We start from the raw sequence: 16,793 nt of genomic DNA, 5'->3' as shown, positions 1-16,793 counted from the left end.
GGCTCAAAGAAGGGAGGGGAGGAGAAGCCACGCACCAGGCGAAGGCGGCACGCAGCGGTCGCAGGATCGATCCTGGCCAATGGGACGGAAGAGAAGATGCTTTCGGCATCGTATTGGCTGAGGATATGGAGCAGGAGCCGTCAGTCATGGGAGGGACCATCGTTATCATAAAGCGGCACGCGAGCGGGCGAGAATAGAAACTCCTGTAATGTTTCTAACTGCTTGCCCGGGGGCAGGGGAAGATTGCTGGATATTCGCAAATATAGGATATTTTTGGGCTGTTACTTTGTTCAGTGTTCCTTGGAAACAAGAAAAGGAACACGGGATTTTGCATTAGAAAAATATCTTGCATTAAGCAAATATTTCCTTACGGGCGTGCAGCTTGGCAGGAGGCTAACAAAGCAACTGCACAAGTCGAATGAAATTGTCAGACATATTTGTACAGGATTGCAATTTTGCTTGTGGATTTAAAAAGTTGAGGCTTTTGTTATTTCTTAAACTTCAACTGCGAAATCTGCAGCTAAAGTAAATAATTAAGTGCTTATGATGAATGATATTAATTCCTATTGTGAGGTGTTTGGGCTGTTTTTCCCAGTTGGTTGCTTCATTCTCTGTTTTTTCTTTCTGAATCGAGGCTAATTTAGGATAGACACCGCCATAAAGTTTAATGGAGATTTTCAATCATCAGGTCATGGTTGTACAGAGGTGTTTTTTCCAGTTCCTTAATTAATTTCAGTACCAAACTTAATTTCATAAGCATTTTGAATGCCAACTGATGAATCTTCTGATTGCAAACCTTTATTGATCCACAAGCACTCAATATCCTAATGGGAATACATCTTACAATAGATTACAATTAATATATAATATTTTTTAACATGGGATTTGTTTTACAAATGGTTAGGCAATAAAGGTAGAAATTAGAAGTTGGAAGAATGTCACCATATACAAGTAAATATTGTTACTATTGTTGATATGTATAAGTAAATTGACTCAGATAATACACTGTTTATTAAGCATTCATTTATGTTAAAGAAAAACGTACGAATAAAATTTATTTAAAAAAATATTTCAAAATAAAGACAAATCCAGTTTTTTTCATCCTGGTGCCCTTAAGATGTTGTAGGATTACAATACCTACCATGGCAAATGATGGACATTATAATCCAATACAGCTGGAAGATTCTGGGTGGAGAGGCAGGTGTGATCCAATCTTCTCTTTGTCTAGCCTTTTTTTTTTAAAGAGCCATTCAGTAGGAGCTGTTTACACAAGTTTCTGACTTCCTTTTCCCTCTCGCACCCAGCAAAAGCAAAATAAACCCACCACCAGCTGCAAGAAGAAAAAAAGGACCCATCCCACCATAATAGAGATTTTTTTGAAGAGGTCCTACAATTTGTTCCCTTCTTTTCTTCCAGTTTATAGTCTGGTACATTATCTTCAGTTCATTTCCACAACAAAAAAAACCTTGCACCCTTGTCTTGTAAGGTTTGACCTTTCATTCCTAGCCTTAGTTATTTGCATAATAATTGAGCTTGTTGTGCTGGTCAACTTTTATATTAATTCCAGATTATCGTGAGTGCCCTTGAAAATGGGAAAAAGTATGACCAGTTGCTAGAGTTTTCTTTTATGGCCTTGTAACTTGTAAACCACAAGGCATGGTGGGGGAATTACAATTTGGTCTATCTTAAAACACGGAGAGGAGACAGAGCCTGCATGTAATCTTATTTACCTGTTTTTGCAAATAACACACAAAACGATTAATAAGTAGAAGACAATTACATAACCCCTCAATTTATAATGGTTCAGAGAGAAAAGAGAAAAATATCTTTAAAAAAAACAAAATGAAGTTTTGTGGATGAGTGTTCAAATAACAAGCAAAAGAGATAAAAGGCACCCAGAAGGGAAAGTTTAGTAGACAAAAAAAAATATCAAAAAGAGATACAAGATTCCAAGAGAGATAAAAGACTGACCAAAAAATCAATAAATAATGGAATTTTAGAAAGATTGACAGATGATGGATAATGAGAAAATATATTAATAAAATGGGAAAATGCCATAACCCCAATAAATTCAGATTAGTAATTTACGATTGGGTAATTTAAGATTGGTAGTTTAAGATTGGGTAATCTAACTGTATTATTAATACTAACAGTGTGTTAAATATATTGTGGATTTAAAATACTTTTAGTATTAGAAATGGTGATTAGAAGTGGTGGCGACTTTTGAGATACACTCCCGTGATGGATTGTATATTGTTAATAATTGGTGTTATTAGTAATCCCACACGTTTGGAATATTGAAACGGTGGTGGAATAATGAGTGATTTTTAAAATATTGAATGATGATATTTGGTAAGGGATAACTGCGATTTCTCCGCGGGTGGTTCATGAAGCCAATGAGGAAAGAAGACTCGGACACGAATTTCCTTCGGGATGAAACCGACCCAGAACGAAGTCTGGGGGCTTCTTTTATTGATCATACACAAGGGAGGGGTGGATTCACATAGCCAATGGGGACCAATCACGATTGTGCAAGTTTACAGTATATGGTAACTCATTTACTCTCATGTAGACTCGAAGAACACTCATAGTCAATAAACCTTTTATCATCATGCAAACATCCAATGCTTAATTAATGTTTGAGAGTTAAACAGTTGTAACCCCTGATTTAATCAACGCTTAGTTACAAGTCTGTGGTTGCTGATCTGCTTAGTGTTAAGGGTACTGATTTAATCAACGCTTGGAGTTGGACAGTTTGTCTTACTGATCTAATCATATGGCCAATTATTGCTTTTAGTTTACTGATTTAATCATATGGTTAATTATTGCTTCTGTTCTATACGTGTTACAGTATGGCAGATGCATACCTGCACGTATATCGCAACATCTCCTCCTTTTGTTTTAAATTTTGAGGAGTCGGAAGGGAGTATCGTTTTTCTCTGGGTCTTCATCAGAGAATGCTGTCAGTAGGGCTTTGTGTTGCGAATCAAAGATTGCTGTGTTAATGTTTTTGCCCTGTGTCATACTTTCTACTGTGGATTGAATGATTCGGATCACTGGGATTAAACAGGGTAAAAGGAGAAACCCTAGGAGCGCCATGCCTGCCATGAAGGCGGCTTGTTTCCAATTGCAAAAAATTCCTCCCAGAAAGCCTGCATCATCCATTAATCCTGTCCATTTTTGCACGGGTACGTGTACCAATTTCTGCAACTGAGATTGGCCACTACCTTGCCAGTTTCATCAATTTGAAAACAGCAATTTGTAAAATTAAATTTCCCACATACTCCCCCTTCCTTTTGTTTTTTCTTCAAAACATGTGAGTGGAATGCACATGTGTTTAGCTTTCAGCCATGAAGGTCTAGCAACGAGGGTACAAATTTCTGGAAAGAAATTTACAGTATCCAATTTTCCATGCCAATTAGTTTCAGATATCACTTTATATGAGCTTCCAGACAGGTTTTAAACAAGCAGAAATTCACAGCCTTGCTTTCCCTTTAAGGTATAGGCTGCCCATTTTAAAAGGGATGGTTCTTCAACCTGCCCTGGCTTTTATTTTAGTGAGGCCAAATTGAGTTTAGCTAATGTGCAAAAACTGTGTGTGGAAGAGATAGTTTCAATCTAATTCTGAATAGGCTCTTCTCTCTCTCTCTCTCTCTCTGTGTGTGTGTGTGTGTGTGTGTGTGTGTGCGTGCGTAGCTGCTTCTACAATACAGAAAATACAGACATTTTTGACAAACTTTCCCTCCCACTAGACATAAATCCAAGGTGTTCAGAATTGCTGTGCTATCATTCTCAAAATACAATTCTTACATGAATACATTAAACTGATTACAATATAAATGAGAAAAGAAAGAAACCTAACAATGAATTTCTGTGAAGAAAGCAAAGAAAGAGAACTTTAGGATCAATTTTCACCCTCCCCTATAGTCTTCTGGGGATAAAAGAAAGTCTTTTGGTCTTTACTTCTCCATCTCAGAGTCCATTCTTTCATATCTGCTGGATGGCATTAAGCTTAGCTTGCTGATAAGAGTGGTCAGTCAGGTAGAGTCTGTCCCAGGCTTGGGTAAGTTTTTTCTCCTCATGTCAGGTTTTATCAGAATGCAATCACCAGCAGCCAATTCAAGAGTTAGCAGTCCTTTGTGTCTTAGGTGAAGAAAAAGAGAGGCCAAATATACAGTTCTATACAGACACAGTCCCATGTTGTGGAATCTCACCCATTCTGTCCAAATGTGGAAATCCAAACATTATTCCAGAAGGCAGACAATGTAAATGATGTAAATTTCATGGAACAGGACATTCCCACTGCTTCTATGATTGAAACACTTTTGCAGTAAGATGAGTAAATTTTCAAAAGAGACAACAACTTGTGTTGCAAACAAACAAACAAAATATCATAAGGTAGAGTACCTTGACTCACAAGCTTTTAAAATTGCACTCAGGTGTAAAAGAGAAAGGGAAGAAAAATAGCTTTAAAAAAAATGCAATTAAAAAAAGAGGTACTTTGAGGCAACACTCCAAAATATTAGATTCCATTCAGATGGAAGCAAATTCTCATTAAGTATGTTAGAACATTTACAAATGTAAGCAAAATATCTCAAAATCATTTCTGTTTATAGGTTTAATTAAGCATTTTAAACCTCAAAAATTTCCAGAAGGAAAAGAGAAAAACCAAAATGCATTCAGAGCAGAAAAGGAAATGTAATTGCATAACTTTTAAAGGTGAAGGAGCAAGTCACCCATTTACTCCAAATTTCTCAGAAGAGAGAGGAAATAAAAATTGGTTAAAATGAGCAAAAAACTTCAGCCACCCTTCAATGACCCAAAAGGAATGAGGGAAAGAAGGGGGGGTAATGCACAGAGGCATTCACAAGTATCTCTAGGGGCATTTCATACACACGTTCATTGTAAAAATGAGCAGACACACTCTCTCCCCATTTCTCCTGCTTCCCTCCAAAGAATGACTGGGGGGGGGGAAGAGGGGGGGGTTTCACGCAGGCAATCACAGGTCTTTGGATCTCTTCAGTTATCACTTTCGGGGACATATACATTCATACTGCAATCATGCTTGCTCATGCCAACCAATCATTATAATTATTTCAGGAAGCTTTTTCACAAGCCACCAAGCTTCATTTTATTTATTAGAGGATCTCACCCTCCTTTCAGGTTTGGAAATGATAACACACAAGCATACACACACATACCATTAAACAATCTTGCAACTTACTATTTCTTTATATGAAAGGAATTAAAGTACATTCATACCAACTTTTACTATTCAACATACATTTGCACTGCAACCAGACTGCTTGTGTAAATTAATTTCACACACAAAAATATCCCATTTCATTCATTCTTTCATACAAAGCAGTTATTACAATTATTTCAGGGAGCTGTACATAAGCCAATGAGCTCCACTTTCTATTATTAAGAGATCTCAACTTCCCTCCAGGTCTGAAAATGATTACAAACACACATGCACACATACCATGAAACAACACTTTCAGGCCTGGGGGAGGTTCTGCCACTTTAAATCTTCAAATGTCTTTATTTAGCTAGCTGATCAAACTTCAATTCAATTCTACATGTTATTAGATGCACACCTAAGAATTTTTTTTTAACAGACATCACATCAAAGTAATCAAGTCCAATTACCTAGGTCTTCCCATTCAGTCAGGCTTTAATCGCTTTGGGGAAGAAACTCAGTTAGAATTTCTCTTCAGTTCATCTGATGGTGGCCAGAAAATCAGCAAACTTGTTACAAAATCTAAATGAAAACTGTCTTCTAGGGGCCAGGTTTCGAGTAGGTTGGCCAGATAAATGTGCAGAGGGTTTTTACTCAGGGTGAAGGCAAACCTTTAGTAGGAATTTCCTTCATCTTATACATGCACACACAAGGCAACACTCTCCTCCTCCCCCAAAAGAAAAAATCTTTACTCACCTGAAGAGTAAATCTTCCAGGCCTGAAAAACATGAAAACAAGGTCCCCTCCCCCACAGAAAAGGCATTGTTGGGGGATTAAGGGTAAGGGAGGGGCTTGGGGAGGGTAGAAAGCTTGCAGGCAGAGTTAAAAAAAAGGTAAAATCATCAGTTACTAAACAGATAAACTGGTAACATTTATGGGGATATCACAGATGCAAAATGGGGTCTGGATTCACATGCTTCAGGAAGGAAATAAACAGGTAAAATCATTTAAACACACGATAGAAGCAAGGATGAAACTTTTCCTGTAAATGAACTTAGAACATTTCCTGGGTTGTTACTTTAAGGCAAAGGGAAGGAAGGAAGGAAAAAAAACACTTCTCTGTACTCTTTTGGGGGGGGGACAAACTGAGCGAAGGCAATTTCTGCCAGTTTAGACCTTGAGGGTGCACAAAGACTTAGGCACACATTTACACAAGAACAAGGAGAAAATAAGAAGGGAAAAAACAGAACTCTCAGGTTTTCACATCCTACATCCCCAGCACAAATCTGTTAAATTAGGGAAGGCACAAATCTTAAACAAACCACATAGAAGACAAAGAGACAAAGAGACAGGAGGAAAAAAAGAAACCTCAACATTTTTCCCTTTTCTTTTAAGTACCTTTATGTAGCCAAATTAGTTTTCCTGTATTATCACAGAACAACAGAAACAACAACAAAAATTTAAACTTTAGAGAATTAAAATTTAAAGGTACTCACCTTCTTTCCAGGCAGCCTTTGAACTCAAACTCAAAACCCCTTTAAAACCTAGATCCAATGGTTAAGGCCAAGATAAAGTCCACCCTCAGACTCAATGGGGTCTGTGCCGGCATGGGAGGCTTACCTGGGCCATATCCATTTGTTAGGCTAGCTTGGAGTCCCATCTGTGGGTCGCCAATTGTTGAGAGAAATGTCCTTCTGGGTTCAGCTCCAAGTGGGGAAGAAGACACTGGAGACATGGAGGCTGCTTGGAAAGATGGTTTACTGTTGGACAGGGCCACATGGCTTGAGCCCTGACCAGAAAAGGTGATCACATGTTTCAATGTTGATGGAGAAGAAGAGAGAAGGGAAGAGGAAGGGGCTTGCTAGGCCTTTTTGATAAGTAAACGCCATGTTGTTAAAACGCCCGGAGGGGCTCGGGGTTCCTCATGGAAGTAGGTGCCCAATTTTATCCATAAGGAGAGCTTTAAAGACCCCTTTTTCCGGGTAGATTGGACAATGATTTTAGACATCAGTCAATAAGTCAATTAAATACTTTTGAGGGGAAAACGGGAAGCGACTTGCCCATCGCTTGAATAATTACACTAGAAAATTTAGATATCCCGAAGCTCATGAAGGTGCGCTTCCTGTTCTTTCGAGAAACCCGATCCCATACTCACGAATTGAGAGGGTGCTCCGTTCGCAGACGGCCGGCCCTGGGTGCGAGGCTTTTCCCGGCCGAGGGTGAGATGAGACGGGCAGCATGGATCATCACGTCGGGGGTCACCAGATGCGATTTCTCCGCGGGTGGTTCATGAAGCCAATGAGGAAAGAAGACTCGGACACGAATTTCCTTCGGGATGAAACCGACCCAGAACGAAGTCTGGGGGCTTCTTTTATTGATCATACACAAGGGAGGGGTGGATTCACATAGCCAATGGGGACCAATCACGATTGTGCAAGTTTACAGTATATGGTAACTCATTTACTCTCATGTAGACTCGAAGAACACTCATAGTCAATAAACCTTTTATCATCATGCAAACATCCAATGCTTAATTAATGTTTGAGAGTTAAACAGTTGTAACCCCTGATTTAATCAACGCTTAGTTACAAGTCTGTGGTTGCTGATCTGCTTAGTGTTAAGGGTACTGATTTAATCAACGCTTGGAGTTGGACAGTTTGTCTTACTGATCTAATCATATGGCCAATTATTGCTTTTAGTTTACTGATTTAATCATATGGTTAATTATTGCTTCTGTTCTATACGTGTTACAGTATGGCAGATGCATACCTGCACGTATATCGCAACAGATAACAAACACATTGTGCAAAGAAATGTTATTTATGTTTAAATGAATTAATGGGAAAATGTAAAAGGAATATGAAATGGGACTAGTATTATTGAAGTTGGAAGATTAGAACTCAACATACTATTTGTATTATTATTGTTAACGTTGTTTAAAAAAGACTTGACCCAGTCAATGTACTGTCCATAAAATATGTATGTTTATATTGGGGGGGGGGAATTAAAAAAATAAAATGGGCAAAAGTATAACCAGTTCCTATAGTTTTCTTTTATGGTCTTGTAACTTGTAAACTGCAGGGCATGGTGGGGAAATTACAATTTGATCTATTTTAAAACATGAACAGGAGACAGGGCACACATCTAATCTTGTTTACCTCTTTTGGCAAATACTGTAGGAGCCAGCTCAAAAATGTACATTTTTCTCTTAATTCACTTTCTTTAACAAGCATTATGCTTAGTCACTCCATCACATTGGCTTGGTACGTGCATGAATCTGGATTAAGGAAAGTGATGACAAATTAGGTCCAGACTTCAAGACACCATTGACTTTGTGGCATAAAGTAGTCTGCACTCACATCTGTGATATCTGAGCATGCTTCTGAATTGAAGTGATTTCTAACTTGCCAAAGATAAGGTCACTAGCAAAAGTGCCAAGATATGTACAATATTTTTAATACTGAATGCCATTGATTTGGAAATTAAGAGCACGTGGTTTACAAATGAACTTAGATGGAAATGTTTCACTATAAGGAAACTCGGATTTCTAGGTCTCAGAACTCAGAATTTATTTATTTTTTTCTGGGCGTTCAAAGACCAAGATGTTGAAAATTAGTTTTGGGCAACCAATGTTGTATTTACTGGTATATGGATTTTCCTTGGGGAAGGAAAATCCAGGTTTGATTTGAGAACTATCTGGCTATGTTATGACTGCAGTTATGGTAAAGTATGCAAATGAGCTGGCTGAAAGGCAAGATGGAAATGAGACTAATCCATCCAAGAAGAATAAATTGTATCATTGCACTGCAGGAATGAAAAGGCCTAGATTGTGCCTTCCAATGCAGCCTGAGTGAAAGAGGTGGGGAGGGAGGGAGGGAGAGAGAGAAGGAAAGAAGGAAAAGAAAAGGAAAGAAAGAAAGAAAGAAAGAAAGAAAGAAAGAAAGAAAGAAAGAAAGAAAGAAAGAAAGAGTGATTGATTCCCAGAGGGGGAAATTTTGCTCTTTACCCCAGTCTACCTCCCACTTCTCTCCCACTTTCTTTGGAATGATATACAGGGAGGGGAGGGGAGGATGGGCTCTCTGCACACAAGAGCCAGAGCGGCTCGGCTCAAGGCTAGGAAACAATAAGCACAAGGGAGAGTGTGGGAGGGAGGCTGGCAGAGAACTTTTCTTGAAGCTTGGTTGCCTCTCGCCACTTCTCTCCATCCCATCCTTGCTCAATGAAGTCAGAAGAGAATGAAGATACGTTCTCCAGCTTTTTGCTGGAGGACATAAAGCAGAGGCTGCTCCAAGCTTTCCAAGGGCAGACTACAGGGGTAGCAATTACTCCTGTGTTGTTTAAACCTGTTGAAGATGTGGGCCGTGGCAGAAGTGCTGTGCCCACTCAGGACCTGCACTGGGGCCACATGGAGAAAGGCATAGCCTGGCTTCGCATAGAATTGGTGAGTGATATATGAGCAAGAAAGAGATGATTAGACACCCTCCCTTAGGAATATGAATGGGTGACATGTAATCCCAGAGGTGTCCATTATACTTGTTTTGTTGTTACAAACTTTTGAACCTTTTCTTGTATAAATCATATATGGGGGTGAAATTCAGCAGGTTCTGACACGTTCTGAAGAACTGGTAGCGGAAATTTTGAGTAGTTTGGAGAACTGGCGAATACCACCTCTGGCTGGCCCCAGAGTCGGGTGGGAATGGAGATTTTGCAGTATCCTTCCCCTGGAGTGGGGAGGGAATGAAGATTTTACAGTATCCTTCCCCTGGAGTGGGGTCGGAATGGAGATTTTGCAGTATCCTTCCCCCAGGAGTGCGGTGGGAATGGGGATTTTTCAGTATCCTTCCCCTGGAGTGGTGTGAAAATGGAGATTTTGCAGTATCCTTCCCCTCCTATGCCCACCAAGTTTTTTTTTAATCCTATCTAGCTCCATGACAGACCATGTTTTCAGTTCTTCTTGAAATATCACCCAGCTTCCTAACAAGAAGTTTAATCTTTTGTTCAGGCTTGAATCAAAGCACTTTCAAATGTCTCTTTTTAAATGTCAGAATAAAAGCAGATTGTGGCATATTTTTCTTGTGTTTCATTCTTCATTCTCAGAGATTGGTTTGGTTTCAGAATATTCCAGCTAGTATGCTAGAGTTCCATGAATGAAGCAAAGACAGTTCTATAACCATCAGAGTTATTTCATCATTTTGCTAGTTGGTCGCCAATGGTTCTCAGACACCTTTGAAGTCAAAGGTGTTCGAAATCTGGATCATTTCTGTTAGTTAGCCATTGATAAAACAAATTATTTTTAACATGGGATCTGTTTTACCAATGGCTAACTAACAGAAACAGAGGTTAGAAACTAAAAATATTAAAAAGATAATTTTAAAAATTGTACTGAAAAATTTGCAAGATGGGTAAACTAATTGCATTATTACTTTGTGATTAATATTGATATGTTTATTATGATTATTATGATTACTGTAGTATCTGTACTTAAACCTAACTGTGCCCAGACAACACGCTCTTCAGGTAGATATGGAACTTTTTATTTACCAATAAAACAGTTTTTTCAAAAAAAAAATCTGGATCAGAACCACTTGAGATGCATAACTATTATTATTTACTTAGCAGGCAGCAATGTTACATTAGCTAGGAGACTATAGTATTAATACAAAGAACGTGTTTGGCTGCTAACGATTGGCAATCATTCTGTTCATGTTCACATGCTATCTAGAGTGCACCAGTGATGGGTTTCTATTATTTTTACTACCGGTTTGCTGATGCGCACATTTGTGATGCTTCTGCGCATGCACAGAAACGTCCTGGCAGATGGGCGGAGCCTCCCGCTGCCGTTATTACCAGTTCGCCCAATCCAGGCCGAACCTGCAGCAACCCACCTCTGGAGTGCACCATACGGGGCGGACTAGCTCCACACAAGATTTGATGGCATTCTGCAATATTATCCAGGGCGCAGTGGTTAGAATGCAGTACTGCAGGCTACTTCTGTTGATTGCCGGCTGCTAGCAGTTCACCAGTTTGATTCTCACTGACTCCAAGTTGACTCAGCCTTCCATCCTTCCGAGGTCGGTAAAATGAGGACCCGGATGGTTGGGGGCAATAGGCTGACTCTGTTAATCACTTAGAGAGGGCTATGAAGCACTGTGAAGCACTCCCTTTACATGTGGTGGCTGAAACAATTTATTCTGGTTTATTGTGCTGTGTGAAAAATACATTCTGTGCTTGCCTGAATGTTCTTCTTTGATGTATGTTTGTTTACAAATGTTGCAGGACCTAAATTTTGAGCAGATACAGCAGCAAGGCTGATTTCTGCTTCTAATTAAGCCGTTCTGGATGGTGATCATCTGTTGAAAGCAGTTACTGTCTTCTGTTTCTTTGTAGCTTGAGATGAAGTTCCAGAACCGGAAACTTGCCAGAACTCTGCTGGATTTAAATATGGAAATTCAGAGGCTGAAGAATGAAATTGATATGTCAGCAGCTCTAGAATCAAAAGATCTAAGCTCCTTTGGAAATTCAGACTAATAAACTGCATTAAGAGACCAAATCCATACTCCGAAATGCATCTATTTACTGATTCAGAAAAAAATAATTGAAGATTGGATTGCACATTTAAGTTCAGTTTCATAATAATATGTTCCTTGAAAATTAATAGGATTTCTTCTTAACTCAGTTGGGGAAGTGATACATACAAAATAATTTGATGTCTCCCCAGGAGTTTCAGAGGAAAGAAAGGTGAAGAGTTTGCATCATCTTTCAAATGTGGTCATTGCTTTTAGAATGACCCAAAGAGCCACCCCAAAATTTGATCCTAGGAAAGATGGGAGGATAACTTAGAAAGCTGTTAAAAATAATAGCAACGATATTATTTGACTTATTTGCAGTAAATAAATTATACCTGTTTCAGAAGATGGCTTGTATCGGTGATCAATTGACAAGCATGTCACCCAGGCATGTATTCATGAAAGCAAATTTATCCTCAGTATAACGTATTTGTAGCTATACACTTGCCTTGCAACCAGTGGTAGGATTCAGCCGGTTCAGACCAGTTCAGGCGAACCGGTAGTTCCATTAATCAGTTGGCCCCGTCCATCCACCCCTGCTCTATTCCGTCCTATATTTCCTTTGTTTGAAGCCCAGCTGATCGGCGATCTGTGTCTCAGTTGTTGAAGCAAAAGGTAAGATTTAGTGCTGATTTCAATGTGCACACACGAAACGAACCAGTTGTTACATTGGTTGAATCCCATCACTGCCTGCAACTTCAGGAAAGGGCAGTTATAATTAGAAATATGGCAAAAAAGCAGGAAGTACTGTAATTGTAAATCAAATTGGTGAGAGATGAGTTGCCACAACTGGCTTTTTCCTTCTAAAAACCTGCAAGCAAATTCATCACTGATTGCCTACTATTTCATTGCAACCTCAAGCTCAATATTCTCTCTAAACTCCATCTGTTAAAGACAAAGGATTACCAAAGTTCATTTCTGCACAGGAGAGAAAGAGGGAGGGGGAGGGAGGGGGAGAGAGAGAGAGGGAGGGAGGGAGGGAGGGAGGGAGGGAGGGAGGGAGGGAGGGAGGGAGAGAGAGAGAGAGAGAGAGAGAGAGAGAGAGAGAGAGAGAGAGAGAGAGAGAGAGAGAGAGATGGTGTAGGAAGAGGAGTTTTAAAATGAGAAGAAATTTCTAGCCTGAAAGCTAGGCTGAAGATTAGGGATGTTCAACCATGTTCCAGGCCAAAGGAGAATTGAGCAGCAGTGGGCAAGAAGAGGGGAAGCAAAAGGGAGAGAGAGATGTAATTACTCCTTTAAAAAATAATAATTTGACAGCTTGTCAATCTAAAATACAGGTAGTCCTCCACTTACGACCACAACTGAGGCCAAGCGTCTGTCGCTAAGCAAGACAGTTTACCTCGTTAGTTTTCCTGCAGACATTTCACTACCAACCTAGGTAACATCATCAGCACTCATAATCTAATCTCCATTTAAACATATTCCATGAAGGGGAAGAGATCTTCGAATCAAGTGCTTTTCTTTTTTGTTTTTAAATAGTGTATTGCTTGCAAAAAAGGCAATTTGCTAAAGTCTTCTCTGCATCCTTTTACACTAATGGACTGAATGATTTTGGTATCCAGCCTTTGATTCATGTTGTCCCAGTGGATATTTATTTTACTCAGAAACTTCAACAAAAAGGAAGCCAGAAGGCAAATGGTTCCATTCATCACATGCAAAACATTGAAATATGTCTGCAGATAAACTTTTTAAATTAAAATAGCTCGCGCTCTCACCCTCTGGCAGGTAGCAGAAATAATAAGGGTGAGAAACGACAGCTTTTCACCAGCAAGCTGCTGGCATCCTAAATGCTACGGATTCCAGACATTGTTAAATCTGAGGGAAAACTAGCACACAGTGCTGTCACTAACCCTTGGATAATATGTAAATGGTATTTTCTTCACCATAATCAAAATCAAAAATGATTATGAGGCCAGCGAGGCTTGTGGTTATCAGTACATACCCTGACATACCCTGGAAGTGTAAAATCTTACTGCTTTTAATAACGTTGGACATATTTCAGAAACCAGGCAGTGCTAATGCATCCAGATGTGATACAGCTTGCAAAGCTCACTCGAGTGGCTGCTTTGCATTCTAATGTAGTCTTAAGTATTTTGTGTCTGCAGACTTCTCCAGCAAGTGAATGGGCTGCCTTCCAGAGGCCCAGTATGGCCCTTCTGCAGCTCATCTGATGCTGATTAAATTGTACAGCCGCATCTACCGCAATTGGAAAGCTCAGGAAAACCCTCTTGCCAGAGGTTCACTTGTTCTTTTGAAAACAGTCGGATTTAAACTCTACTTTTACCTTTAAATGATTTTAGAAGAACATCTGCGTCAGACAGCACTACAGGGCAGTGGGTTCCGGCAGCCGCTACTGCCAGTTCGCTCAGGGACACGCCGCACGCTCTTGATGCACACTGTGCGTACATGTGCAGTACAGCACACTGCACGTGCTTGATGCACGCTGTGCGTACATCAGGGGTGGGTTTCAACCGGTTCGCGGCAGTCCCTGCGAACCGGTTGGTCGCCGAACCCAAAAGTAAGTAACTTCTGGAAACGGCGAAGGGCGCGCCCGCCCGCCCGCAGTCCTTACCCGGTTTTGACGAGTTCTGCGCTTCCACGCATGCGCAGGATGCATACAGCGCCTGCGCAATCGTCCAGGAGCAGCTGGAGCATCGCGCAGACGCTAGTACGCATGCATGCACCGCGCGCGTGCACGAGGACGCCGCCGGCCCCGTTCCAACCGAACCAGTTGGAACGGGGCGAGAAACCCACCCCTGGCGTACATGTGCAGTACAATGAAAATTGCTCTGCACACCCGCAGAATCCAAAAACAAGATGGCGCTGCCAATGGTGTCGCCGGGAGAACTGGTTTGGGGGCATGACAGGCCTGGGTCACTGCTGGTTCCAGTGACCCAGGCCGCCAAGATACTAGCGGTTCAGCCAAACCAGTAGGAACCCACCACTGCTACAGGACCATTCTTCTGTTCAGCATGTGAATATACAAGAATTATGGCTGAATGCCTCACTTCTACTAAATACACAATGTAATTCTTAATTCTGCTATGGGTATACCTCAGGGGTGGGTTTCTCGCCCCGTTCCAACCGGTTCGGTTGGAACGGGGCCAGCGGCGTCCTCGTGCACGCACGCAGCACATGCATGCGTACTAGCGTCTGTGCGACGCTCCAGCTGCTCCTGGAGGATCGCGCAGGTGCTGTATGCGTCCTGCGCATGCGTGGAAGCGCAGAACTCGTCAAAACTGGGTAAGGAACGTGGGCGGGCGGGTGGGCCCTTCGCCGTTCCCAGAAGTTACTTACTTCCGGGTTTGCCGACCAACCGGTTCACGGGGACCGCCGCAAACCGGTTGAAACCCACGCCTGGTATACCTAAGAGGTAATCTCGTGGAAGGTGGAAAAGATATAGACCTGATCTTCACTCACTTGAGGACATAATTAAACTCCTATCAATTTTCAATAAGTTAAAATTAAACTTGGGGGGTGTTAGATGGGACAGGATGGATAAGGGTATTGAAGCAGTGGTGGGACTCAAAAATGTTTACTACTGGTTCTTTGGGCTTGGCATGGTGGGTGTGGCTTGGTGGGCGTGGCAGGGGAAAGATACTGCAAAATCCCCATTCCCTCCCCACTCCAGGCGAAGGTTATTGCAAAATCCCCATTCCCTCCCCATTCCAGGAGAAAGATACTGTAAAATCCCCATTCCCTCCCCACTCCAGGGGAAGGTTACTGCAAAATCCCCATTCCCTCTGGATCAGCTGGGACTGGGAAGGCAGAGAATAGATGGGGATGGTGCCAGTCAGAGGTGGCATTTACCGGTTCTCTGAACTACTCAAAATTTCCACTACCAGTTCTCCAGAACTGGTCAGAACCTGCTGTGTCAAAGGGTGGAAAAAAAGGAAATTTCCAAATACACATACACATTTATTCCCTATTTTGAGGTCATATGTAATATATACAGTACCCTCAGCTTAATAAACTACAGGGTAGTCCTTATGAGCACAATTGAGCCCAACTTTTCTGTTATTAAGTGAGACATTTGTTGAGTTTTGCCCCATTTTGCAACCTTTCTTGCCACAGTTGTTGAGTGAATCACTGCAGTTGATAAGTTAGAAATCCGGTTGTAAAGTGAATCTGGCTTCCCGATTGACTTTGCTTGTCAGAAGGTCACAAAAGGTGATTGCAGGACCTTGGGACATAGCAACAGTCATAAATACGAACCAGTTCCCAAGGATTGAAATTTTGATCACATGATCATAAGGACGCTGCAAAAATCCCAACTTTGAAAAACAGTCACAAGTCACGTTTTGCACTGCTGCTGTAACTTTGAATGGTCACTAAATCAACTGTTGTAAGTCAAGGACTACCTCAGGGGTGGGTTTCAACCGGTTCGCGGCGGTCCCTGCGAACCGGTTGGTTGCCAAACCCGGAAGTAAGTAACTTCCGGGAACGGCGAAGGGCGCGCCCGCCCACCCGCGGTCCTTACCCGGTTTTGACTAGTTCTGCGCTTCTACGCATGCGCAGGAGGCATACAGCACCTGCGCGATCGTCCAGGAGCAGCTGGAGCATCACGCAGACGCTAGTACGCATGCGTGCACCGCACACGTGCACGAGGACGCCGCCGGCCCCGTTCCAACTGAACCGGACTACCTGTATACATAATAGTGGAATTTATTTATTCCTCCCTTTAAAAAAAAAAACACCCAAATTGTTTTGCACACAATCTGTATATCTCTCTGACATTTTGCAAAATTTTGTCAGGACACCTGAAGGATAAATGTCATTTTCATATAAATTGCCCAATAAACAGCAGGGGGAAGCAAATCTCTTTTTAATACCTTCAAATTGGAGCTGTTGGTCCTGTACACAAACTTTTGATTTCCTTCATTTGAACTTGCCAGGTTCGACCTGTTATAGGCAGATTCTTTTTCTAGCATATATTTTCTAACATAAAAATTATTTGCATGCAGACGCACAGACTCATACCCACAGAAGAGTCCTAATTCTTATTGGTCTGCATTAATCAGGCTCCATCAAAAGCAGCTATAAAT

The 16,793-nt window shown here is 41.2% G+C and overlaps 1 protein-coding gene across 1 annotated transcript; it reads left to right on the top strand.

Moving 5' to 3' along the window:
* The first annotated feature begins 9,401 nt into the window (after positions 1-9,401).
* AARD (alanine and arginine rich domain containing protein) lies at positions 9,402-12,072 on the top strand. The gene is made up of 2 exons (XM_087703847.1): positions 9,402-9,623; positions 11,570-12,072. The coding sequence occupies exons 1-2, from the start codon at positions 9,402-9,404 to the stop codon at positions 11,708-11,710; spliced, it is 363 nt and encodes a 120-aa protein (XP_087559973.1). The 3' UTR covers positions 11,711-12,072.
* The last annotated feature ends 4,721 nt before the right edge of the window (positions 12,073-16,793 follow it).

The sequence above is a fragment of the Thamnophis sirtalis genome, unplaced genomic scaffold (assembly GCF_051295495.1).
Source record: "Thamnophis sirtalis isolate CommonGarterSnake01/CBP01778 unplaced genomic scaffold, rThaSir2_p1.2 scaffold_2, whole genome shotgun sequence".
Lineage (NCBI taxonomy): Eukaryota > Metazoa > Chordata > Lepidosauria > Squamata > Natricidae > Thamnophis > Thamnophis sirtalis.
Note: the sequence above shows the minus strand (reverse complement) of the source record. Positions and strands in the feature narration are given on the sequence as shown.